Here is a 24,997-nt window from a genome sequence, read left to right as displayed (position 1 = left end):
GGAAGTTGAATCCGTGCAGTGGCCTAAGTGGCCTAGAGACTGACCCTTCTCCCCACCCCAAGACCCCTCTCTACCATAAACCCCACTCCCAGAAGTCACTCCATTCGTGTGAACTCGCAACTTCCAGAAGCCTCTCGCCCCATCCAGCCTGATGTCCTACAGTGAGATATGGTGAGTTGAGAATGAGACACAGGATGCCCCTTGAACTTGCTCAGGGACCACCTCTGTGCCTGTGCTGAAGCCAGGGGACAGTGGGACCCACGGGGGAGGCTGTGGATTGTACCAACCCTGCTGAGTCACAGGTGTCATTGTGGGGAGGGGTTTCAGGAAGCAGCAGGGACTTGGGGCCGAGGCCAGCTGGTGACAAGGCCCCTTCTCTCAGGCTCAAAGGTCGCCACGCCTCCCTGGTGCCCAATGAGGCATTAAAGAAAGTGAAGTGCATCGGACAAGGTGGGTTCGGCACAGTGTTCCTGGCGCGACATGAGCAATGGGGTCGTTATGTGGCAGTCAAGATCGTGAACTCGTGAGTGCCCCAGCTGTTGGCTGGTCAGTGTCTTGCCTTGGAGGCAGGCTGCTGTCCTTGGGGGCCTGAATGGGGAAGGGAGGGATCTTTCCAGCAGAGCCGGACCCCAGCTCTCTCGTGGAATACAGGGAGGTGATATCCAGAGAGGTGAAGGCCATGGCCAGCCTGAATAGTGAGGACGTGCTGCCACTGCTGGGAGTCACTGAGCAGCTGGAGTGGGACTCCGTGTCTGGACCGGCTCTGGTGACTCGATTCATGGAGAACGGTTCCCTGGCGGGGCTGCTGCAACTCCAATATCCTCTGCCCTGGCCACTTATCTGCCGCCTGCTGCAGGAGATTGTGCTTGGGATGTGTTACCTGCACAGCCAGGATCCTGTGCTTCTGCACCGGGACCTGAAGCCCTCCAACGTTCTGCTGGACTCAGACCTGCACGCCAAGGTCAGCCTACCACACTCCAGCTCAGCTTCTGGACAAGGCCCTGCCCTAGAGCTGCTCCAGAACCACCCACTGTAGCATCTGCTACAGTCCTGTCTACTGAACACCCTCAGCATCTTCCTCTGTACAAAAGCTGCCCAAGTGCCAAGGCCCACCCAGAAGCTTTAGCCTCTATCACAAGTGATAGAGGCCCTGACCACACCACTAGGACTTCAAAAGACCCATGGCTGACAGCTCAGGAAACTCAGACCTTGACTGAGCTCATTAGAGGGGGGACCCAGACCCCCAAACCAAGGGCCCCATTGGTCCCACTGTTCCCCTAACCCTCCACACCCCCTTCACAAGGCTGGGTCTGTATCTCTGGTTTGGGGTGGGGGAAGAAAGGGATTCTGGAAGCTGCCTCGCTCTGTCCATCCCCTACCTCTTTCTCCTTCCCTTTCTTTGCAGCTGGCAGATTTTGGCCTGTCCACATTTCTGGGATGCCCACGGTCACGGACAGGATCTGAGGTGTCAGGGGGTACCCCAGCCTACTTGGCCCCAGAACTGTTGGCTGATGTAAACCACAAGGCTTCCAAGGCCAGTGATGTCTACAGGTAAGGTACCCATGCCAAACACACATTCCCAATTTTTACACCTCTCGGGGCCCTTCTAGGGGGAGGTATACTGGAGAGGTGTTTTGCCAGAGATTGGACTTGGCCTCACCTTTGTATCTCTGACAGCTTTGGGGTGCTGATGTGGGCAGTGCTCGCCGGAAGAGAAGCTGAGAGTAAGACTTTAAGCACACTCTGGGGTCCTTAACCCAGGTGCCCTCCTCCTGAAAGTCCCCAAGCCCTGCCCTTCCCGCTTACCTGCTCAGACTGTCCTACTCCCTCCTCACCTCCCCTGGACTACACTCTCTGCCTCTTTCCATGAGGCAGCAGGTGGCCCCTCATACCCTGAGTGCTTTTTCTTCATGCCCCATACAGTCACATCAGCAGTGAACAAGACATCACTGGTGAAAAGTGCTGTGTGTGACAGGAAGATCCGGCCACTACTGAAAGAGCTGCCCCAGCCTGGCCCGGAGACTCCAGGCTTGGAAGGACTGGTGGAGTTAATGCAGCACTGCTGGAGTCATGAACCCAAGGACAGGCCTTCCTTCCAAGGTGAACTGGCATTTAACTGGCAGCTGGCTGCAGCCTGGATCTGTCAGCCAGATGGTCTCCCTAGGAAAGGAGTTTTGCTCACCTGCCACCCACTCTGCCTTCTCTCCAGAATGCAAACGACGCATTGAAGCAACCCTCTGCCTGGTACAACGTGGAGACGAAGATGGTACGAAGATGGATGCTGCCATCTCCACAGTGAGTGTCCCACACCAAACCCAGCCCCAAGAACTGGGCATAAATGGCACCACATGGCTCCCCGGACCACCCAGCAGCTTCCTACTGACCACTGTTCTTTATGCCTTGACCCTCATGCCCACTCTCCCCACTGCACTCCTGAATTCCCAGACAGCAGATTATGAATCAAGAAATTCCTTCCTCGAGTTTACTCTGGCTCTCCTGCCTCCACACCCAGCAAGTTCTCCCTGTCCTTGCAGGTAAAGAAGTTCCTGTCTGAGCACAGGAAGAGCAATAGGCAGTTGTCTGCCCCTAAGCCAAGCCTGAGCGAAACAGAAAATGATGGCCTTGGGGAACCCACAGGAAGCCTTGATTCCATCTTAGCCTCTGACACGCTGAATAAACTGAATCTGCAATGCTCCAGCTCTGCTCCCAAAAGAGGTGCTAACCTTCCTGAGAGGACTGAGGCACAGAAAGAGCAGGCTCAGCATGCCTGGATGGCAGGCCTGTCTTCTGATTCAACAGCCCAACCTCCTTCAACTCCAGAGACCTCATCATTCAAAAACCAGAAGCCCAACCCCACCTCAGCTTGGACGCCGGGTCCTGGACCCCAAGGAAATCAGGTGAGACTCTGGTAGGACTAGAGGATGCAAATCCTGTCCCCTTTCCAGGGAAATCTTGGGGCCTAGGGGTTATGGTCTGGAAACAGGCCCCAAGACAGGGAGCCTGAGAATGCTATTGTCCACAGGGGCCTGAGAGATGTGACGCCAACTGGCCTCCTAAGGAGCCAGGGCCAAATCCAACACCAGGTACCCACTTCCCACTCCTTTCCTCCTACCCTGCTCCTCTACCAGCTTCATCCTCAGGACTCTATGTGGATCCAGGGCACCTTGGGGAAAAGCAGGGAGAGAAAGGACTAGAGGCCATCTACCCCACACCTTCTCGTTTCATACATGGAAAAACTGACACCCACTGGGATTGGATCCTGCTGAGGTCACAGCAAAGCCTGGATTTGTCCCTGGGCCTTGTGGCTCCCCAGGACCAGCTCTATGAATCCCCCAATTCCATTTTGGTAGGTTAGTACAGAGGGCCTCCCAGCAGAAAAGACCCAAATACCAGAGTCAGAAACCTCAGCTGCCACCACTCTTGAGCTTCTGTACACCCAGTTCTGAAGGGGCAGCCAACAGGGGAAAGACAAAGGCACACCCAACACCTTCCCTGGGAGGCCCTGGGACCCCATCTTTGCATTTCCCCAGGTGAACACGAGGAGCCGCTGCCCCTCTACTCTGCTGCTCCTCCTGAGTTGTGGACAGCTCAACCCTCACACTAACACCACTGTTTCTCTTAAAGGGCCACCGCACGTTACCATCCATAACAGCAAGTGGGTGCAGATCGGAAACAACAACCACATGATAATACCAGGAAAAACTGCTTTCCCCACAAGGAAGTGGCCACCTCAGGATATGGGTAGGGGCTGGCAGCATGGCCCCCACAAGTAGCTTTGAAAGAAGTGACACAAGAACCTGATGCCTGGACTGGGTCACAGAGCCAGTATCATAACAACAGGAATTGAGGAAGCCTCTAAACTGCCTCCTGGACTTGAGGCAGCTAGCTCAGTCTTTCTTTGAGGGCCATCGGGCCTGGCACTGGAACTGACTTTGTGGCCTCAGCAGTCAATAAAGTGGTGGAATTTTAACCAAAGTACTACGCAGGAGGCTATGGGTAGAGGAGGCACTGCAGTCTCTCTGACACAGGAAGCGGGATGCTGAGGCTGAGGGTCGGCCATGTCATGGTGCAGCAGGTCAGGGCCCAGCCGGTGGCAGGAAGGAATCCAGGAATCTCAGAGACCCGCTCCTGGGGCCCACTCTAATCTCAGGGCAGAGCACTTCCCCACCCTAAACCCAAACTATGGGGATAGATGCTGTGGTGCCACTATGCCCCCTCCTGTTTTCTTCCAGGCTATAGAGACTCCACAATGGGATCCCGGGGAGGGGAGTCTCCATGGGAATTTGCAGATCCCCACCCATCTTGTGCCCTACAGGAGAGCCCCTCCAGTCTCTTGGAGGTCAGCCCTCATACGGTCACCTTCCTGCATCACACACACATGCACATTACATCTGAGGTACGAGTCTTTTGGTTCTCAGCTTGTGTCTGGGAGTGGAAAGCTATGGTTCCTCAAAGCAACCACAGACATGTCCCCTCCTATGGAGCTGGAGATGGCGGGAGAATGGACAGTTCGGCTGCGGCCACACCAGTTGCTGTCCAGGCACCAGGGGCAAGGGGGAAATGAGCACTTGCCTCCATCTGACCTAGATCCTAGCTCCATCTGTTACCGTGGGCATCCCTTTCTCGCCAGCCTTCACTCCAGCGCTCCCTCAGCCTCCCCACCATCCAAGCTTTCCACCTCTGTTTTAACACTTGCCACTGAGTGGGCCCACCTCACGCACCTCTCCCGTGGTCTTCATTCTGCTTACTAAAGTGGGTTGAACTGGAAAGGCAGTAGTGTCAGAAGAAACAATTAGAGTGGGGGAGGGGGCCTGGGTAGTCCCGCTCGGGCACGGGAAGGGCCGGGCTGTTTCATCGGGGAAGTGGGAGGGGGCCCGAGGCGCCGGGAGGGAAGCGCCTGTCGCCCGGGGCTCTGAGCCACTAACTTAGCGGCGGGCAGAGACTCCGCAGCTACCCCCCGCAGCTACCCCCCCGGCTCCCGCCCCGGGCCTAGCAAACTCAGCTGCAGCAGCCTCGCAGGCGGTGAGTTGGGGAATAAAGGGAACCCGGGGCTCTGTTGCTTCCACCTCAAATCCTGTCCTCCTAGAGCTGAGGCTTTTGCTGCGGGGTTGGGGTTGGGGGGCGGAGGGGGCGTGTGGACACCTGGGCAGTCGGGGTTTGAGGGAGGAGGAGCAGTGCCCGCACCGCCAACTTGGGAGAACACTGGGAGCCACAGGGTGTGCCTGGAAGATGAGTTCCCGCGAGGTTGGGAGCGGGGTGGCAATGGTGAGAGGGACACAGTTGGGGCTTGCTGGGGCCCGCTGGCAGTAAGCCGGACAACGGCCCTCCCCAGCCCCGCGGTCTGCCCCGCGGCGGTGCAGGGCGGGACCAGAGAAGACTATGGCCAGACTCTTCAGTCCCGGGCCGCCGCCCAGCGAAGACCTCTTCTACGAGACCTACTACAGCCTGAGCCAGCAGTACCCGCTCCTGCTACTGCTGCTGGTGATCGTGCTCTGTGCGCTCCTGGCCCTGCTTGTTGTCGCCTCAGCCAGCGGCAGGGTGAGCAGGGCCTGTGGTGCCCAAGCTTCAAGGGCGACGGGAGGGTCACTGTCTACGGGGTAGTTTCAGTGCTGAGGCTTGTGGGTTCTTCTTCTCTATTGAGCCTTTCTATAGAGACCCTGAACAAGTCACTTCACCTCTCTGGGCCACACGGTCTCTGGGTCTACTCTGGGAGGTATCTGAGCCCTGGGTGCTTCTAATTTCTCTCAGGGTGCTGACAGACCTTCTGTACTTACGAGCTTCTGTAATCTACTAGTTCTAGAATAAATCCAACACCCAACACCGGATTTTCCCATTTTCCAGAGTGGGGGAAATTACACCAGGCCCCGTGGGAATCCATTTCCTGGTTTTCTTTCCACCTAAGGGGCTGCGGGGCAATTGCACGCACCAACTCCCAGAAGTTACCTTTCATCCCGCTCTCATTTAGTCCCAAAATAAACCAATCTCCACTTTCCTTTGGAGGGAGAAAAGGGGTCTTTAAATCCATTTCTGGAAACATCCTCCTTCAAGTTTTCTTTTCATTCTTCCGAGGTGAGGTGGGGAAAATTCACTGGATGTAACCAGTCCTTGCTAATCCACCTCAAAGTCCAGGAAGAGGTGGGACAAAGGGCAAAGACAGTGGCAGGACTTCTACGCCCAGAGGCGGTGGCGAGAACGCAGCCCCTGAGGGATAAGGGAAGTTTCTGGCGCCCCCTGCTGCCAGAGCACTGCTTCCCGGGGCTCGGAAACTCTGAGCCGTCTGCCTGGGGCAGGGAATTTCACCATCCAATTGGCCAGATTTGGATGCACTTAGTTCTAAGTGCCTTCTGTGAGCTAGGATTGTTCACCGATCCCAGGCAGGTGCTGTGACTTCTATTTGACAGATGAGGAAGCTGAGGCTCAGAATGATCACGGATACTCAATGGCCGATATGGAGCTGGAGTCCCAACTTCTGGGTAGATGGCTGATGGCTCAGCCGCCTCTGCAGCATGCAAGTGAGATATTAGGTTGAACCTTATGAGATTGCTAGTTCTGTAGATTAAGATCAGGTTATCAACAATTTATATGGTTCAGCCTAATATGAATGGCAAGCAGAGGTGCCCTGCCTCCTTTACGTACTTGGGTTTGAGACATTTTTCAGAATTGGCCTGAGGGGCTGCCCATTTTTGCTCTTGGATGAGCTCCCCAAACTCCATCCGCGCCGCTCCCCACAGGAGTTGACCTCAGACCCGGGCTTCCTGACCACGGTGCTGTGCGCGCTGGGTGGCTTCTCACTGCTGCTGGGCCTGGCCTCCCGCGAGCAACGACTGCAGCGCTGGACGCGTCCCCTGTCGGGCCTCGTGTGGGCAGCGCTGCTTGCTCTAGGCCACGGTTTCCTGTTTACTGGGGGCGTGGTGAGCGCCTGGGACCAGGTGAGATGGGTGGCAGGTGGGGCAGGAGGTAGTGGGACTTACCGACCTCCAACTTGCACCCAGGACACCAACAGCAAGCAGCGCAGCAGTGTCAGCCTGCAGCTTTCCGCTCCCGCTCCCCCTCCCCCAGGTGTCCTTTTTCCTCTTTGTCATCTTCACTACGTATGCCATGTTGCCCTTGGGCATGCGGGACGCCACTGCTGCGGGTCTTGTCTCGTCACTCTCACACCTGCTGGTCCTCGGGCTGTATCTTGGGCCTCAGCTGGACTCAAGACCCGCGCTGCTGCCGCAGGTGAGCACGCAGCAGTAGCACAGGCTGCGCCCAGGGCCAGCACAGCTGGATGCTACTTGGTTCGTCAGGGCATTCACCAGCCGTTTGCTGAGCTCTGACACTACAACAGGACACAACGCTGGGCACAGGGCACACATACAGATAGACCCGGACTGTGCCTTCTTGGAGCTGGTACACTGGTGCAGTGCCATGCCTGCAGACACCAGAAGAGGGCTCTGTGCCCTCGGGGAAGGAAGTTAGACAGGGGTGGTGGGGACAGCTGTGCATGATAGAGCCCTCAGAGAGAATGCAAAAGTTGGAGCTTGAGTAGTTTTGTGCTGCTGTGTGTGTAGGGGTGGGGTGGGGTTATAGAGTAGTGTTCCAGGCAGAGGAAAAGTATGTGCAAAGGTTTCTAGACCTAAGAAGCTTATATCGGTGCAGCAGCCAAGAGTCTGCAACTGGGGTAAGGGGGCGGGGTGAACAAGAAGCGCCACCTACCACCTACGGATCCCACTGTGTGGCACAAACTGCCCCCAAATACTTGGGTCTCTAATGGTAGTGTCCTCCCCAGCCCCTCTGGAGATCAACTCCGGCTACACACATAGGCACCCCCACCCCTACCCGGGTCTAGCGCCCCCCTGAGGCTGACCCTCACCCACAGCTGGCAGCAAACACGGTGTTGTTCCTGTGCGGGAATGTGGCCGGAGTGTACCACAAGGCATTGATGGAGCGGGCACTGCGCGCCACCTTCCGAGAGGCGCTTAGTTCCCTGCACTCTCGCCGGCGGCTGGACACAGAGAAGAAGCACCAGGTCTGCCTGTACTGGGGGTGAGGAGGGACCCAGTCCAGGGGAAAAGGGATACTTAACTCACACAACTGGGCTCTTTCACAAGCCAATGACTTCGGGCAGGTCACCCGATTTATTTTCTCCTTTGTCAAAAGTGGCTGTTGCCTACCTTGGAAGGTTGCCGGGAAGCTCAACCAAGCTGAAGCTTATTAAAGCCTTTTAGAACCTTATGACACTAAACAAATTCTAATTCTGGCATTGGTGCTGGGAGTTCAATCCCTAAAGGTGGTCAGTGCAGGATGGGGTACTGGAGCATAGCTGTATGTGGGGTGGGGAGGACCTGGAAGACCACCCTGGGGAACACCTAGTGGGGCTGGAGAAGGACGTGGCCTCCCAGGAATTGGAGACGCTGGGCTCCTGGCTTTAGGGTGCAGGAGGATTGGTTCTCATAGTGACCTCCCTCAGGAACACCTTCTCTTGTCCATCCTTCCTGCCTACTTGGCCCGAGAGATGAAGGCAGAGATCATGGCACGGCTGCAGGCTGGACAGGGGTCGAGGCCAGAGAACACCAACAACTTCCACAGTCTCTATGTCAAGAGGCACCAGGGAGTCAGGTACAGGCAAGGATGGCTGGAGGGGAGGGGGCGTGCGCCGAGACCCTGGCCTCACTGACTGCATCTGCCCTGCCCAGTGTGCTGTATGCTGATATCGTGGGCTTCACGCGGCTAGCCAGTGAGTGCTCCCCAAAGGAGTTGGTGCTGATGCTCAATGAGCTCTTTGGCAAGTTCGACCAGATCGCCAAGGTCAGAGGGGGCCTCTCTCCCCAGCTTCAAACACCCCACTTGAGAGCCTGTTCCAAAAGCAATCCCTAACTTATAAGACCCTGGTCTCATTTCAGAGCCCATGTGGGCTCCCAGATACACTGCTGAAAATTAGGAAACCCTGGCAAACACCCCAGTTATGGAGCCACTCACCACACACCTCAAATCTGGAGACACCTCGCAACATCTCCACAGGTGTTCCAACCACGGCACCCCAAATATGCCCAGAACCCCAACACAGGTGTCTCTGGACATTAAACCCAAATCTGGATATTCAGATGCGCTAGCCTTAGGAGGACCTTCCAAGGGAAATCTCTGGCCCAGTGCCACCTGCTTAGACCCTAGGGATGCCCCCAAGCAACTTAATCTTGGGTCTCCCGGCCCCAAAAAACTCCTCATACCAGAGTCTACTTTTATATGCTCAAATCTGAATACACCCTACACATGCCAAAGCTGAGGTGAGTGACAGACCTCCCAACCCTTGAGAAATCCTTCTGAGAACAACACCTGCATGGGAGACCTCAGCTAGCCCCGCAACAAGTTAAGGGTGTCCATAGATCCACCCTAGACACTCCCAACCTCTCAAGTTCCTCAGGAACACCCCATGTGCTCCCACCTTTCCCAACTTCTTCCTGCCTCCTCTGGCTTCTAATCAGGTGTCCCTCTCCCCCCTGCACACACACACACTCCCAGGAGCACGAATGCATGCGGATCAAGATCCTGGGAGACTGTTACTACTGTGTCTCCGGGCTGCCCCTCTCCCTGCCAGACCACGCCATCAACTGTGTGCGCATGGGGCTGGACATGTGCCGGGCCATCAGGTCAGCTCAGGAGGGTGGGCAGGAGGAGTCCTGAGGATGGATGTGGGAGAGGAGCAGGCAGGGTGGTGAAGTCTTCCTGGAGAGAGAGAGAGGTGTGGCCTGGGTAGGGCTGAAGATGGCACTCAGGTTGTCCCCGAAACACCCTGCTCAGGAAACTGCGAGCAGCCACCGGCGTGGACATCAACATGCGCGTGGGTGTGCACTCAGGCAGCGTGCTCTGTGGAGTCATCGGGCTGCAGAAGTGGCAGTATGATGTCTGGTCCCATGACGTCACATTAGCCAACCACATGGAGGCGAGCGGCGTGCCAGGGTGAGACCTGGGGCTCCAAGAAGCTACAGGAAGAAGCCAACTAGGCCTCCCCCTTGTTGCCTCCCTTTTCATAGTTCCTTCAAATGAGCAATCCCACTGGGGCCCAGGGAGCCTGTGGGGTGCAGGGAAGGAAGCTGGGAGGGACCTCCTATGGCACTGGTCCTTTCTTGAAGTCAGACCTTCAGAAATGAGCCTTGGAAAAAAAGACAGTTTGGGGGCCCTTCCTCCTAACTCCCATGGTCTCCTCCTTCCAGACGAGTGCACATCACAGGGGCTACCCTGGCCCTGCTGGCAGGAGCTTACGCTGTGGAGGATGCAGCCATGGAACACCGGGACCCGTACCTGCGGGAGCTAGGGGAGCCTACCTACCTGGTCATCGATCCCCGGGTAAAAGCCTAACTGGGAACCCAAGGGCTGGCCCGCTCTAACCATCCACAGCCACAGGTCCAGTCTCTTCTCCAATGCCAGAGATGGAGTTCCTGGGTCCTAGTGTGCATGCTGCAGGGAAGGGGACACGAATTTCTAAGGTCTGTGGGGAGAATGGGGAAGGGTTCGTAATCTTGACTGTCAACCGTTATATACCCCAGGCTGAGGAGGAGGATGAGAAGGGCACTGCAGGAGGGTTGCTGTCCTCTCTGGAGGGCCCCAAGATGCGTCCATCACTGTTGATGACCCGCTATCTGGAATCCTGGGGTGCAGCCAAGCCTTTTGCTCACCTAAGCCACATTGAGAGCCCTGTGTCCACTTCTACTCCTCTCCAGGTATGTCCACCTCCATCATGAGCCCCCACATTTACATAAACCCACCCCCAGTGCCCATTCCCAGCCTCCCTGCCCCTACCACCAGTGAGTCACCTGATGACATCCCAAGTCTGAAATCTCTGGTCACCCAAGTCACTGTCTCAGGACCTTCCTTGCCCTGTCTCAAGGAAAAGGGCAAAGATGACTGCCCTTTGAGCTCGCTGCAGAGATGTGAGATTCCCATAGACACCATGCCCATTGCTCCCCAACCTCCGTTCAGGAAGCCCTCCTCTGGGGACCCCACTTCCTCCTGACTCTGAAGCCAGTGCTCACACCCATTCTCATTGGGAAGTGTCTCTTTTTAACTCAGTTCCTGCAACTACATGCTCTCTTCTTCAGCCCCTACTAAGGACTGGGAAGATGGGGCAATTGCTGATGCTACTCTTCAGCACTTGTACACAGATAAAACGAGGTGACAGTGAAAATCTCACATGGCTTTGCAGAAGGAAGTCACCATGAGCAGGCAGGGGAGAGGGAGGAAGGGAAGGGAGTGGGCCTGCCTCCTGTCTAGGGAAAGCTAGGGAAGGGCCGATTACTGGGTGATCCTAGGCATAGTACCCTCAGGTAACCACTGACCTCCAGCTGGCAGAGGAGCCTGGAGCCCTGCCTCTAGTTCTCAGGGTTGGTGCTGGGTGATGAGGGACTAGAGCCTTCACGCAGGGAGCCAGGCTATGTCCCTAAAGGCTTGCTCCGGGGTCAGGTTCCTCAGCCTGCTCTCCTCCATCTTACTGATCTTCCTGATCTTCCTGATAGGCATTCCCAGCTACCTTTCTGCAGATCTTCCCAGAATCTTCTCTACTGGTAGACCTGGTCAGATTTATGGGATGACCCCAGGGGATCCTTTCCCTTCCATCTCCCTTCTCTCCCATTCAGCAGGAAAGCAGGCTGAGAGCAGCGGCCACTGAGGAGTGAGGGGACATTGGCAGCTGTGGGTTGGGAGAGTACTTCATTTCAAGCCTCAACTAGAGTAGGGGACAAGTCAGAAGGACTAAGCTCACAGGAAGGAGAAGAAAAAAGTACCCAAGACCCAGCTGTCTGGTGCAGGATGAGGCCTCCAGGATGAGGGTAGAGTAAAGGGGATGTGGCCGGGGACCCAAGGACATGACACCACATTGAGTGCCGTCCCCATGGTGGGGATGCCCCCTAGAACCCATGCCAGATTTTTCCAACCCCCACTAAGATGCAAGCTAAGAAGTATCACGGTGGAGGGGTAGGGGCCCCTTGTTTTATGGACAGGACCTGACCAGCCCAGAAATTCACCTCAGTCCCTGAAGTTCCAGGGTCGCAGTCACATGTTAGAAATCCTGAGAATCACAATCCGCCTACTCTTAAACAATGAGGAATTTTGGGAAGGCGGGGCCGTGTCTGTGCCAGTGTATCCTGTTTGTCTAGTCACCCCCTCCATAATTTTGAGCACCTACTATATGGCAAGCACTAGACTAGGTCTTGAAAAGATAGAAGTAAATAAGATGCTTTCCCTTTTTTAAAATAACTTATAGGCATTGAGCAGGGGCAGGTAGGAAGTTTGAAAAAACTTAGGCGCAGGCATACATGCACAGATGGGCTCGTGAGCTCGTTCCTGGAACATACCTCCCAATCTTTCTCTGTCCCTGTCTCAGTTTCTGTCTCAGACACCGTCCCTCCCTCTCCTCTCACACACACCCGGTTTTGGTTTAGGGGGATTAGGTGGCCCGTGTGACCCTGCTTCCTTCACCTGAGCCCAGGGGATCAGGGAAGGTCATCACACCCCTTGCCCTGGGCCATGGCCAGCGTTTTTCCCCGTCCCTTGGTGCTTGTCCACCTGCCATTTGTCTTCTTATCTCTTCGAGCACTGTGCAGCACTTTTGACACAGAACAGAATGACTGCAACCAAGTTTGTTTCTCTTCCTCTTTTCCTTTCTTCTCCATTTTTTTGTTTCGCACCCCCACTACCTCCCAGCTCAGCCTGACCATCACAAAAGGTCTGAGAGGAGTCAAAATGTTCTGCATTGTCACTTCAGTTCACACCAGTAAGGATCTGTGGGCATCCCAGGGTGATGGGAAGGCCCCTGACTTTGGCATTGGGCAGCCCTTAGGGAAAGTGAGGCACACAGAGCCAACAACCTTGTCTACCACTCAAGCCTGTGGAAGACATAGGGTTGCCTGGTAAGTGACAGAAACTAACTATGAGGAAATCAGAGTGCGAAGGCCCCGGGAGTCTAAGGAGTCAGGAGGAAGAGCAGGTCAGATCCCCCTGCCCCAACATGTTTGTCAGTTTGGCTCAAATAAACTCATAAAATATATTTTAAGTAAATAAAATGAGTCAGGAGGAATCTTTAAGGAGCAAATGCAGTTTGAACTTTCCCTGAAGAGCAGGTGGAATTTGGTGGAGAGAGAGCAGTCATTAGAGGCAGCAGAAACAGCCGTATCAAATGCTCAAGGTCAAAGGTATGTGTAGATACAAAGTGCCTCGCTCTAGAGGGGCTCCAAGGACCCACACCATCTTCCCATCTTCTCCTTCCTGTGTTCTCCCGACAGGAGAAGGCCCTGGCTTCCTTCAGCCCCCAGTGGAGCCTGGACCGGTGAGCAGGCCTGAGCAGTTTTGACAGTGGAGCTGTCTGGGTGACCAACCTCCATCCTTGGGGTGAGGGTGGGGGTCGCTCCTGCTTTGCCCAGATGCTTTTGGGGGTCTCTATGGCAACAGGCTGGGCTTTCACTGTGCAGGAGCCGTACACCCCGGGGACTAGATGATGAACTAGACACCGGGGATGCCAAGTTCTTCCAGGTCATCGAACAGCTCAACTCTCAGAAGTATGGAGAACAGAAGAGGGCTGGGAGGGCTGGAGGGCCGGGGTTCCTGGGGTAGGGCAGGGGTGCTGTTCTGCTGATGACCTGGAGGGGAGGGAGGGTCTTTCCTCTCCAGCCTGAGGAAAGACTCGCCTAACCATTCCCTCCTGCCCTGCTCTTTCCTCTCTGGGGTTCACTGCTCCCCACCTCCCACCAGACAGTGGAAGCAGTCAAAGGACTTCAACCCGCTGACACTGTACTTTCGAGAGAAGGAAATGGAGAAAGAGGTGGGCTGCGGGGCTGGAGGGGGGCATCAAAGGATGGCCTGCGGTCCCATCTCCCCACCACAGGTGTGATCAGTTTGTGATCCTGGGAGCGATGGAGGGGCCTGTGCCTCTCTCTAGAAGAAAAGTCACACTGTAGATTGAATTACTGGGTGGTGATGGAAGAGAGGACAGCTCCTTGGAGAACCCATAGCAGCTACCTAGAACTAATGAAGGGTGGGGCCGTGAGGCTGGGGGACCATCTCCTTGCCTAGAATTGACACCTTCACGATGATGAGCAGCACTGGTGACCCTGTCTCCACCCTGACCCCCTCCCTTCCAGTATCGACTGTCTGCACTCCCCGCCTTCAAATACTACGCGGCCTGCACCTTCCTGGTTTTTCTCTCCAACTTCACCATCCAGATGCTGGTGACAAACAGGTGAGACAGTCCCAGAAAAGGGAAGCCCGGATTCTCAAAAAATGGGCCCTCTGGTTCTTTCCAATCCCTGACACCCACTTTCTTCTTTTGCCTACTTGCCCTTGGCACTGACCCACAGAGGAAATGGAGACATGCGTTCTGGGGAACCATGATAACCACAGCCCCCACGTATTACTGTACATCCTGTGAATTTCCTACATCTGGTGGACCCGAGCATTTTCACATGCCTGTCTCTTGAGTCTAACATTCCCATGAATGAGGTTCTGTTTCCACTAAGAAGCCCAAATCTCACAGCAAACAAATATAAAAAGTGGGTCCTTGCTCCTAGTCCACTGCTAGGAGGGGTGAGGACTTGTTGAAAATTCAGCCTGGTGAAAGACCTTTGGCCTCAAGCCTCGGAGACCATCCTGACACAGCCTCAGCCACACTGTGGGCCCCACTGCCCCTTCCAATATTGTTCCCATCTTATTAGTTCTGGTCCCACCCAAACACTCCCCTAGACCCCTCAACTTTCCCATTTTATCATGTAATGTCTTTTATCATCCCAGACCCCATCAGCAGCTAGTTCAGATCCCCAGAACCACTTCCCATTTCTTCCAACCAGGTGATACAGCACCCTTCCACACACAGGGAGCCTATTCTGGTTCCTCAAAGCCTCGCTCTTGCCTCCCTTTAGGCCCCCAGCGCTGGCCATCACCTATAGCATCACCTTCCTCCTCTTCCTCCTCCTCCTCTTCGTCTGCTTCTCAGAGCACCTGACGGTGAGGTGGGCTGTGGGGCGGAAGTGGAGAGCTGGGGTTCTGACCACCACCTGATCCTGCTCCATGACAAAGACTCCCATGCTTCCTCCACAGAGGTGTGTCTTGAAAGGCCCCAAAATGCTGCACTGGCTGCCAGCACTGTCTGGCCTGGTGGCCACCCGGCCTGGACTGCGAGTTGCCCTGGGCACTGCCACCATCCTCCTCATCTTTGCCATGGCCATTGCCAGCCTGGTAAGGGCAGAGGGGGCCCTCTGCACCCCCATCAGGGCATGCTAGATCTGCCAAGGCTGAAAGGGGACCTCTGGATTTGGGAGGGCATCTGGACTAAGGTCAGGGGATGCTGGAAATTTTGAACAAGGAACGAAAAAAAAAAAAATGACAGTCACTCATGATCTACCACCTGCATAATCTTGTTAACACTTTGGTAGATATCTTTCCCATCTTTTCTTTTTTTTAATGTAGGCAGATCATCACTACTTAGCTCACTCACTATGATTTTATAGTGAAGTTTGGCTGACTTTTCAGAATTTAGAATCATTCCTAGAATTCTATCCCTGAAAGGCACCTTAGGAATCATGCCCAGCCAAGAAAACAAAGCTCGGTCCCAGAGAGGCTGAGTGGCCAGCAAGAGATCACACAGCGGAGCCTGGGCAGTCTAGGGCTCATGACAGCCTCTCCCCTAGTCCCTGCTCCCCACCACCAGTGAGGGGCCTCACCATCCAGAAGCAGCCAAATCTGCTCCTTCGGAGGAGTCTGGCCCTGACTTATCCCTGGCTCAGCTGACACCCAGCCCAAGTCACCACTGTGCGCAAGGAGCTGCTTGCCCACCTTAGCTCCTCATCTCCTTCTGCAGTTCTTCACACCGGCAACATCAAACTGCCCTTTCCGGGCTCCCAATGTGTCCTCCGTGGCTTTCAACCTCTCTTGGGAGCTCCCTGGGTCCCTGCCTCTCATCAGCATTCCAGTGAGTGTCTCGAATCTCCTCCAGAACTTTCCTCAGCTCCTCCCCCACATCTTTCATTGAAAAACACTCCATCCTGTGAGGAGGCCACGGGTCAGGGTCATAAATCACACTTGGTGTGTGCCTGTTTGTATGACACCCCAGATAGGACCTGGGAGGGGCAGGATAGGAGCCCTCAGGTGCCTCCCCACCCCTGCCTGTGGGACATGTCCCACCTCCTGACCAGCCTGTCTGGCCCCACAGTACTCCATGCACTGCTGCATACTGGGGTTCCTCTCCTGCTCCCTCTTTCTGCACATGAGCTTTGAACTGAAGCTGCTGCTGCTCCTGCTATGGCTGGCGGCCTCCTGCTCCCTCTTCCTGCACTCCCATGCCTGGCTGTCCGACTGCCTCGTCGCCCGCCTCTATCAGGGCTCCTTGGACTCCAGGTGCGCATGGCCGCTGGAAAGAGATGCCCAGGGCCTCTGGGACTGGGTGGTGGGACAGGGTAGAACTGTCCTCACTTCACTGACCTGAACCACCCACAAGGAAAAGCGGGAGGGAGGCTGAGGACTCCATGAGCATTGCGGGCAGGGAGAGGCCATCGTGAAGGGGCAAGACAAGAGACAACCCTGACCCATGGCCTCCTCAGGCCTGGAGTGCTAAAGGAGCCCAAACTGATGGGAGCTATCTCCTTCTTCATCTTCTTCTTCACACTCCTTGTCTTGGCTCGGCAGGTAAGTCACCCAGTTCAGCCTTCCAGGGCCTCCCTATGAAGAATGAGATGGGGTCCCCATATTTGTGACTTGGTCTCTCTTACACTTTCTTTAATCTGGTGTCTCCAGGGTTGAGCCCAAGTGGCATACCCACTGAAAGCTTCTAAGTGAATTTTTTGTTCCCTTTCTTTCTCCTTAATTCCCCGAGGAGAGTGTCCTCAAATTCGCTCTTCCCTCCCCGCCCACCACCAATCCAGGAAAGCCCGAGCTTAAGAAAAAAATTGCTACCAATTCTGCCCACCCTAGTTTGAATCTAGTTTCAAGGTAGTCTCCCCAGGTTAGTTGCATTTTAAACCTTATCTCTAAACTGTGAAGAGGTGTGGCTTTAGGTATCATGGGGTTTCCCCTTCACTGTGTCTCCCCATGGCCCCATGACCCTCCCCAGAATGAGTATTACTGCCGCCTGGATTTCCTGTGGAAGAAGAAGCTGAGGCAGGAGAGGGAGGAGACGGAGACAATGGAGAATTTGACTCGGCTGCTCTTGGAGAATGTGCTTCCTGCACACGTGGCCCCCCAGTTTATTGGCCAGAACCGGCGCAATGAGGTGACTCCTGACTCCTGAGCCCCAGACACCAGAGGTGCTGATTTCAGATGAAAGTCTTGGACTTAGCCCAACCTCTCTAGGCGCCCCAGAGCGGATTGGGCAGCTGCCCAAGCCCCTCCATACCCCTGTCAGGTGCCTCCCATTTTCACAAGACCTTAGGCTCTGTTTTTGGTGAGCACAGAATCTCTGCATTCCAAGTTCTTAGAAAGAGTGTTCTCTCCAACTCAGGATCTCTCCACACCTTTCAGAAGCTTTGTCAAATGCTGACAAGAGTTGTGTGGAGGACGGAGTCCACCTCCTCTCTAGGCCTGCACTGTAGTGTGGTAGCCAGTAGCCATGGGTTTACTAACCCATTTGGTCATTTAAATTTAACTTAATCAAATGGGAAATTCACATGACAACATGGATGGACCTAGAAGGTATTATGTTAAGTAAAAAAATCAGGCAGAGAAAGACAAATGCCATACAATTTCACGTATATGTGGAATCTAAAGAACAAAATAAATGTCAGACAAACCAGAAACCAACTCATAGATACAGAGAACAAACTGATGGTTGCCAGATGAGAGAGGGTTTGGGGCTTGGGTGAGAAAGGTGAAGGAATTAAGACATAAATATCAGTAGTTACAAAATAGTGATGGCACTGTAAAGTACAGCATAGGGAACATAGTTAATAATGTTGTAATAACTGTGTGGTGTGAGGTGGGTGCTAGACTTATTGGGGGATTGCTTCATAAATCATATAAATGTCTACACTATGCTGTACAGCTGAAACTAATACAAAATAATATTGAATGCCAACTGTAATTGACAAATTTAAAAAAGGTGAGATGGAGAACCTAAGCCCTCACTCTTAACCCATGACCTTGCTGTGTTGCCTCAGGTGTGCTGTGTAATTTTCAGGTCTTGTAAATAAACCTGTATCTTAAACCGAAAAAAAAAAGTAGGGGGAGAATAGGAGGGAAGGAAGGAAGGAAGGGAGGGAGGGAGGAAGGGAGGGAGGGAGGGAGGGAGGGAGGAAAAGAAAAAAGAAAGAAAGAAAAAAGGAAGGAAGGAAGGAAGGAAAATTCAGTCCCTCCATCACACTGGCCACATTTCATGTGCTCAACAGCAGCATGTGGCTAGTGGCCACCATATTGGACAACACATCTATAGAACATTCTCATCATCACAGAAACTTCTATTAGATGATACTGCTCTAGATCTTCAAATAATCTTGCTATAGTCAGTCCATCAGCAGGTCACCCACATATTTGTACCCTCTTATTCGTACTACCACCACCCCCTTATCCTCTGCTATGGCAATGCTCTTGGCCTGTACTGAGAGGTGTTGAAAGAAATAATGCAGAGGTTATTTTACGGCCTTATGTCCCCACCAGCTTCTGTCTGCTCTCAAGATCAGAAGTAGCTCTGCTTCTAGTTTCTTCTCTTATAGACACTGGGAATCTTGTAAGTGATCTTGTTTCTGTTTTCACATTGGCTACTCGAAAGCTCAGACACCGAATCGAGGACTAACATGGGTTTACTAACCCATTTGGTGAACGAACCTCAGACCTGATTCCATCTTTACATCTTACCTTTATTTTCCCTTTGCCCTATTTTTCCTATTATTGCTTTATTTTATTGTGCAAATAGTAGATCTTTATAAGCTGATTTAACTCACTTAACACCTTTCAGCAATAATAAGATATAAAGATAATTTCCATTGACATGATCCCAGTTCTAGAAGTAATTCCCTTCACATTGCTATGAGGTGATCTTTACCTCAAACATGTATCCTTCCTGGACTCACAATGAGACCCAGTCTTTGACTCCTGCGTCATATCCCTAGGGTAACCTAGCCCTCCCCTGCCCCCTCGTTCCCAGTCCTTACACAGAGGTGGAGGCATGGGGACACAATGACAGAAGGAGAGAGAATATGGCCTCCAGCCTTACTCCAGCTTCTCACCTTCCCAGGACCTCTACCACCAGTCCTACGAATGTGTCTGTGTCCTCTTCGCCTCAGTCCCAGACTTCAAGGAGTTTTACTCTGAATCCAACATCAACCATGAGGGGCTAGAGTGTCTGCGGCTGCTCAATGAGATCATTGCTGATTTTGATGAGGTGACAACTCCAAGGGTCCCCCACATCCTATGTCCGGGACCCTAGAATTCCCCACCAGTCCCTCCTCCTAAATACTGTGCTCTTCTGGCCATGAGGCCCAGTCTGCACTCTTGAGCCTTCCCACTTCTCCTCTAACACCCCAGCTCTGCCTTCTTCAGCAACTCTGTTCACTACCAACTCCCCCTCCTGCCTCCATCCCTGACCCCGCACTGGTCCTTTAGTCTCCAAAGGCCTGGGGCTGGGCTTTGGGGAGAGAGGAGGGAGAGAGCAAGGGAGACTGGGGACACAGCCTCATCTCTATACAGCTGCTCTCTAAGCCCAAGTTCAGTGGGGTGGAGAAAATCAAAACCATTGGCAGCACCTACATGGCAGCTACAGGCCTAAATGCCACCTCTGGACAGGATGCACAGCAGGTACAGTGTTCCTTCTTTACCTACCAACCTTCATCTGGGCTGCCATTGGAAGGTCCATAAACGGGCCCTATTCCTGTGCCCTCATTGACCCATTCTGGTGGCTGACCCATTGCCAGGATGCTGAGCGAAGCTGCAGCCACCTTGGCACCATGGTGGAATTTGCAGTGGCCCTTGGGTCTAAGCTGGACGTTATCAACAAGCACTCATTCAACAACTTCCGCTTGCGTGTGGGTAAGGGCCTTGCCTCGCTGGGGCAGTCTGGGACCTCCTCCTCACCTTCCCAAGCTCTCCCTCCCCATGTCCTCTGTTAGCTGCTCCCAGCTCATCCCTGGACCTCCCTTCATACTCACCCCTCAAGATGGAACAGGAAGCTGCTGGGCCAAAAGCTATGAGGTGCACCCACTCCCTGTCCCCGCACTCCTCTCTGCTAAGGCCCCCAGGCCCTTCTTCCTAGTTCCTTGAGCTTTTTCTTCTTCTCTTCCTCCTCAAATCTGCCCCATCTTTACCATGTCTTGTCAGGGCTGAACCATGGACCTGTAGTGGCTGGAGTGATAGGGGCCCAGAAACCACAATACGACATCTGGGGCAACACGGTGAATGTGGCCAGCCGCATGGAGAGCACAGGAGTCCTGGGCAAGATCCAAGTGAGGAAACTGCATTGGAGGCATGGGGGAAGTGGGTAAGGTTAGGGCCATGCCCATACTCCCTCACCCTCCTCCCATCGCAGGTAACAGAGGAGACAGCCTGGGCCCTGCAGGCTTTAGGCTACACCTGCTACCGCAGAGGTGTTATCAAGGTCAAAGGCAAAGGGCAGCTGTGCACCTACTTCCTGAACACAGATTTGACACGAGCTGGACCTCCCTCAGCCACACTAGGCTGAGACCCCACTCCCTACTCTTCATCTCGAAGATCCTCAGTAAAGAGACTGGAATGTCTGGAGCAAATTGATGTGAGAAACTGCTGAGACAGCTTCTGGGACCACCTCCACGCCTCTCAGCCGGACTGCTTTTCCCCAGGTCACACAGAGTGGTGTGTGTGTGCAAGCATGAGCGTGAGTGCATGGAAGGGAATGATTCTTTACACAAGCTCAGGAAGAGAACTGCCTCAGCCTCCCTGCCTGCCTGCCAACCTGATTTCAGTATTTAATAAACCTTGGAAGTATGAAGAATTTTAGCTGCATGACTCAAAACAAGGAGTTGTCCTTTCCTGCTCTCCACCCACAAATATTGGAAGGAATCTTTGGGAAGAATGTCATTTGACCTTTATTCATTCAACAAACACTAAATAAGCTCTTATGTGCTTACTATGAAGCATGGGTGAGAGGCCTTGGAAAAAATCTGTTAGGTCCCTCCCCATTTCAGCTGTTCTAAAACTGACCCATGATGCTTTCCTGTGAGGACCTGTAGACAGTTTTGGGGTTCTTCTGTTTTGGGGCCCCTCAGATGCCCCCTTGCTTCCTTCTGTAAACTTCTGCTCAGATGCCGATATTATGTGGGTCTTGAAGCATCCCCGGTTCATTCCCCTGCTCATATTTTGGAGACCATGAGGGATATCTTGACACCCTAGCTTTGTTGCAAATATTTTGCAACAAAACAAAAGCATGGCTTTTTGGTTTTTCTCCTAGTTGTTCTTTCTTTTCTTATGGGAAAGATTCAAAAAGTATGCCACTGCCACTGCTGCTCCCATCTTCCTAAAATGCTGTCAGAACAGAGGCCCTTAAGACCACAGCCATCCCTAGGAAAGAATGACTCATCCCTCTGCACTTTGGGGAATCTTCATTTCCTAAGCGTGATCACAGTCACGGAGTACCCTCAGCCCCACCCTGTGCCAGAGTGTGTTTGCTGGGCCTGGCTAAACGCTGATGTCAATTCTAGGGGACAAGATCTGCTGACTCGGTTCTCAAGTGAGGCCTCTTTGGGAGATGGGGGGGCCTTCCCCTTAAGGGAAGAAAGCCAGTCCCTTAGAAACATACCACTGAGAGGATGAAGGTCAAGGGCAGGAAGCTGGAGCCATGGTAACAATGATAACTATCACTGGCTTCAGGGTAGAGGTCCCAGAGCAGTGCTACGTTTTCTCAGAAAGTCAGATGAGTCACAGAGTCTGGAGTGAGGAGCCCACATGGGTGGTATTCCTCAGTGGGCTCCTTCAGGAATCTGCAAACCTGTGTGCTAAGTATGATTTGCAGGCCACCTGTCTCAGAACACAGGAGAGGGAGTTGATTTCTATGTCTGCCTTTGTGTCCCTTCAAAAATTGAAAATCATGGGAAACTAAAGGATGTGCCTCTCAACTATGGAGACAGACCCCCATTAAGACACACCCAGGAGCATCTCAATCCCCCATAATGCACACGCCACACACACAGGGTTAACCCAGTTTCAGACTTCAGTTTTAATTGCAAAGCTGCCCAGGGGAGCCAGGATCTCACTCTGCCCTTACTCGTCTCTCCCCTCCCTCTTCTTCCTCTCCACCTCCACACAATATGCAGAATTGGGTCAGGCCAGCGTGGGGGCATTCTGCCAGGAGGAAAGCAAGTGTCCTTCCACCGCCTCTCTCCAGGCCTGGTTCAGTTCACTTCACTGGAGAGGTTCAGTGGAGACAGTGAGGTTCTCAGCTGGGTTAGGCTCAGGAGAGGTGGGGGCGCCCTTCACTGTCTGGCCCAAGGTGACCCCACGTCGGGTGCTAAATGCCTCTGAGCCTGTGGCTTCCAACAGCTTGGCCATGAAACCCACACCGGCTGAACGAAGGAGACCACCTCCTGCGCACGCATACAGCAGGGGGTTCACGCTGCTGCTCAGGAAGGCCAGGGCGATGAGCACATGGCGGGCCAGCGTCAGTCGCTGCCCTACGGACCCCACGTCTGCCCGGCCGGCCAGCGCTTGACCAGCCTGAGCCAGGTTCACTAGGTGGTAGGGCAGCCAGAAAGCCGCGAAGGCCAGGATGATGAGCGCCACCAGGCGGCCGGTGCGCCGGCTGCGGCGGAAGCGCCGGGCCTTCAGCCTGCGTCCAATGTCTGAGTAGCTGGCCACCACGGCCAGGAAGGGCAGCAGGAAGCCCGTGATGGCCTCGAAGAGCAGATGGAAGACCTTGTGACTTTCGCTGGAGTATACTGGAAAGCAGACCAGGCTCCTGCCTTTCGGTACCACACTGCGGTATACGATGACGGGTGTGGCCAGCAGAAATGATACCACCCAGATGCCTGCCAGCAACCGCCAGACAAACGTCTTGGTACGCAGCTTCTGGGACACAAAGGGGAGGGCCACCGCCAGAGAGCGGTCCAGGCTCATGGCCGCAATAAGCAGAACGCTGGCATACATGCTGACTCCACAAATATAGTGGAATAGGCGGCAGCCAGCCACTCCAAAAGTCCAGGTGCCTCGGGCCAGGGAGTAGAGGAAAAAGGGGGCAGTGAGCAATACGGCCAAGTCAGCCAGGGCCAAGTTCAGCACCAGCAGGGCAGTGACAGAACGCTTTCGCATCTTTACGAGGATGCTCCACACCACAAAACTGTTGCCAGGGAGCCCCACAACCAGAGCCACTGACAGCAGGATGATAGCCAGCAGAGAGATGAACATGACGCTTTGTGAGGAAGGTGCTGCAGGAGATGTAGTGTTCGTGGCCATCACAAGGATCTGGAGGTTAAGGTGGACATGCACATGAGGGTAGGGGTTCGAGGGTTTCCTGGCACCCTGGACACAAACAGCCTGAATCCTCTTCATCTTTCTCCAAATCAGCAACATCAGATGCACCTTTGCAATGCACTGCCCTCACCACTGCCAACTGACCTGTCTTAGATCTGGCTGAGAAGAAAGACTAATTTCCTAACTGGGCCACAGGGCCCCTTCCTGTGCATAGACCCAATTGCAAAATACACGGTAACAGCAGCAATAGCATTTCCAGAGCCTTTCAGCCTCTTTTCCTCAGAAGACCCTCAAACCCAGAGCCAAACTAGGGGTGGAGGGACTTCCTTACCAATGTTGTGCCTCTCAAAAGGCTAACTCCTCTCTATTCTTTGCCAGGTCCTTAGCCCCCTCAGTCCCACTGATGTCCTCCAGTTCCCTACCCACTCTTCCCAGAGATGACCAAGTTCCACCAGGAGTAACAGGGATGGGAAGGAGTTCAAGGAAAGAAGTACAAATCCTCCCACGTCCTCTTACCACAGGTCAGGCTCTCTTCGGAAATTCCATTGGACCTTCTCTCGTGGCTGCACCCCGCCCCTCCAGCACCTCCTCTACTCCCAGGATCCTTACTCACAGGCTTTGCTGGGCACTGGTCGGAAGCTGGTACCAATCCCAGGGTCAGGGCAGAGTGGTGTAACCTATCCCCAGCTCTGTCTCAGTGCCAGGAATTTGGCTCCAGGTCTGGATGCTGTCAGCAAAGTCAGCCAGAGAGGAAGTACTACAGCACAGGGGAGGGGGAAGATACATCTTGAGGGTGGGGCTGAAACGCCTACCCTCCTCCCTTCACTAGAAGGAGGGATATTCTTTATGTTCCAAGAAGGCCAGCAGGGAGGAGGACCCTCAGGGGAGGGGCCAGATGAGAAGAGCCCTAGAAGGGGCAGTGAGAGAGAAAAGGGTGTAGGAGTGAGTAGGCTGGGGTGTGGCCTCATATGCAGGTCTAGACTGGATAACTGAACACAGTAATAAACTGTGTCATATGGGAGGAGGAGAGAGGGAAGCCAGAGAGAGGAAATGGGTTCAGAATGTGAGGGCAGAATGTTGAGTATATTTTGTGTGAACAAGTAGATTTTTAGATTAATAGTAAATGTAGGTTAGATCTGTGGTTAGGTTCGAAGTTTGGGTTATGAAATGACTTAAAGAGATCAGCAAGTCATCTTTGGCTCAGGTTCAAGAATGAATGGAGTTGAGGGGAGAAGTCCATCTTCCAGCAACCCAGGCCCTCCCCTCACTTAAAAGGGTTGGTTCCATTCTAGGTTAATCAATTTAAGTCCAAAGGGTCTCCTTACTATCACACGGAATGTCGATTTCTTCCCCTTCCCCAACCATTTGCCTTGTGCTTGTCCGCGTGGCTACCCTGACACATGAGTTCAGATTTAAGATCTGGGCACTGGACAGGAGGTCAGCACCACCCTTTTCCTGCCTTCCCACAGCCTACTCTCCAGTCCCACTTTCAACACACACGGGAAATAGATGCTGAGCATGGGGAACAGGAATGAGGGGGTGGGAGCAGTGATGCTTCATGCCTGCCCTGCCAAAAGGGGAAACCAGGGCTGTGGAAAAGGAAACAGCCCCC

At 53.8% G+C, this 24,997-nt stretch overlaps 3 protein-coding genes across 7 annotated transcripts; 2 read left to right on the top strand and 1 right to left on the bottom strand.

Annotated features, from left to right (window-relative positions):
* On the top strand, positions 1-3,965 carry RIPK3 (receptor interacting serine/threonine kinase 3). 2 transcript variants are annotated; one of them, XM_045841212.1, is made up of 10 exons: positions 1-171; positions 383-523; positions 652-961; positions 1,406-1,551; positions 1,678-1,724; positions 1,924-2,100; positions 2,210-2,295; positions 2,535-2,897; positions 3,023-3,083; positions 3,625-3,965. In XM_045841212.1, the coding sequence occupies exons 1-10, from the start codon at positions 152-154 to the stop codon at positions 3,771-3,773; spliced, it is 1,500 nt and encodes a 499-aa protein (XP_045697168.1). In that variant the 5' UTR covers positions 1-151; the 3' UTR covers positions 3,774-3,965. The 2 variants fall into 2 exon arrangements, with proteins under 2 accessions (XP_045697168.1, XP_045697170.1); XM_045841214.1 differs by lacking the exon at positions 1-171 and having other exon boundaries at positions 384-450.
* Positions 3,966-4,884: 919 nt separating this feature from the next.
* On the top strand, positions 4,885-20,930 carry ADCY4 (adenylate cyclase 4). 3 transcript variants are annotated; one of them, XM_045841239.1, is made up of 27 exons: positions 4,885-5,022; positions 5,333-5,538; positions 6,732-6,929; positions 7,060-7,221; positions 7,862-8,011; positions 8,453-8,601; positions 8,679-8,790; positions 9,502-9,629; positions 9,781-9,939; positions 10,194-10,326; positions 10,527-10,700; positions 13,095-13,166; positions 13,257-13,300; positions 13,443-13,529; positions 13,723-13,792; positions 14,112-14,209; positions 14,886-14,970; positions 15,064-15,201; positions 15,824-15,934; positions 16,175-16,359; positions 16,563-16,647; positions 17,072-17,230; positions 19,187-19,333; positions 19,639-19,746; positions 19,863-19,977; positions 20,266-20,390; positions 20,474-20,930. In XM_045841239.1, exons 2-27 carry the CDS (start codon positions 5,380-5,382, stop codon positions 20,624-20,626), a joined length of 3,306 nt encoding a protein of 1,101 aa, XP_045697195.1. In that variant the 5' UTR covers positions 4,885-5,022; positions 5,333-5,379; the 3' UTR covers positions 20,627-20,930. The 3 variants fall into 3 exon arrangements, with proteins under 3 accessions (XP_045697195.1, XP_045697196.1, XP_045697197.1); XM_045841240.1 differs by lacking the exon at positions 13,095-13,166; XM_045841241.1 differs by lacking the exons at positions 19,639-19,746; positions 19,863-19,977; positions 20,474-20,930 and having other exon boundaries at positions 20,266-20,382.
* A 1,181-nt stretch (positions 20,931-22,111) lies between these two features.
* On the bottom strand, positions 22,112-24,097 carry LTB4R (leukotriene B4 receptor). Of its 2 annotated transcripts, none has more exons than XM_045841138.1 (2): positions 23,999-24,097; positions 22,112-23,376 (listed from the first exon to the last, which is right to left on the bottom strand). In XM_045841138.1, the coding sequence occupies exon 2, from the start codon at positions 23,365-23,367 to the stop codon at positions 22,321-22,323; it is 1,047 nt and encodes a 348-aa protein (XP_045697094.1). In that variant the 5' UTR covers positions 23,368-23,376; positions 23,999-24,097; the 3' UTR covers positions 22,112-22,320. The 2 variants fall into 2 exon arrangements, with proteins under 2 accessions (XP_045697094.1, XP_045697093.1); XM_045841137.1 differs by lacking the exon at positions 23,999-24,097 and adding an exon at positions 23,902-23,981.
* Between the last annotated feature and the right edge of the window lie 900 nt (positions 24,098-24,997).

This window comes from Phyllostomus hastatus, unplaced genomic scaffold (genome assembly GCF_019186645.2).
Source record: "Phyllostomus hastatus isolate PE091 unplaced genomic scaffold, TTU_PhHast_1.1 phas_contig_348, whole genome shotgun sequence".
NCBI classification, from domain to species: Eukaryota; Metazoa; Chordata; class Mammalia; order Chiroptera; family Phyllostomidae; genus Phyllostomus; species Phyllostomus hastatus.
The sequence above is the reverse complement of the archived record's forward strand: the minus strand, read 5'-3'. Positions and strand labels throughout refer to the sequence as shown.

Coding starts and splice junctions, on each gene's coding strand:
- RIPK3 (XM_045841212.1), top strand. CDS start 152: ATGTCCTACAGTGAGATATG. Junction 2,101..2,209: donor GGACAGGCCTTCCTTCCAAG/GTGAACTGGCAT, acceptor CCTTCTCTCCAG/AATGCAAACGACGCATTGAA. Junction 2,296..2,534: donor TGGATGCTGCCATCTCCACA/GTGAGTGTCCCA, acceptor CTGTCCTTGCAG/GTAAAGAAGTTCCTGTCTGA.
- ADCY4 (XM_045841239.1), top strand. CDS start 5,380: ATGGCCAGACTCTTCAGTCCCGGGCCGCCGCCCAGCGAAGACCTCTTC. Junction 10,701..13,094: donor CCACTTCTACTCCTCTCCAG/GTATGTCCACCT, acceptor CCTGAAGAGCAG/GTGGAATTTGGTGGAGAGAG. Junction 19,334..19,638: donor TCATTGCTGATTTTGATGAG/GTGACAACTCCA, acceptor ATCTCTATACAG/CTGCTCTCTAAGCCCAAGTT.
- LTB4R (XM_045841138.1), bottom strand. CDS start 23,367: ATGGCCACGAACACTACATCTCCTGCAGCACCTTCCTCACAAAGCGTC.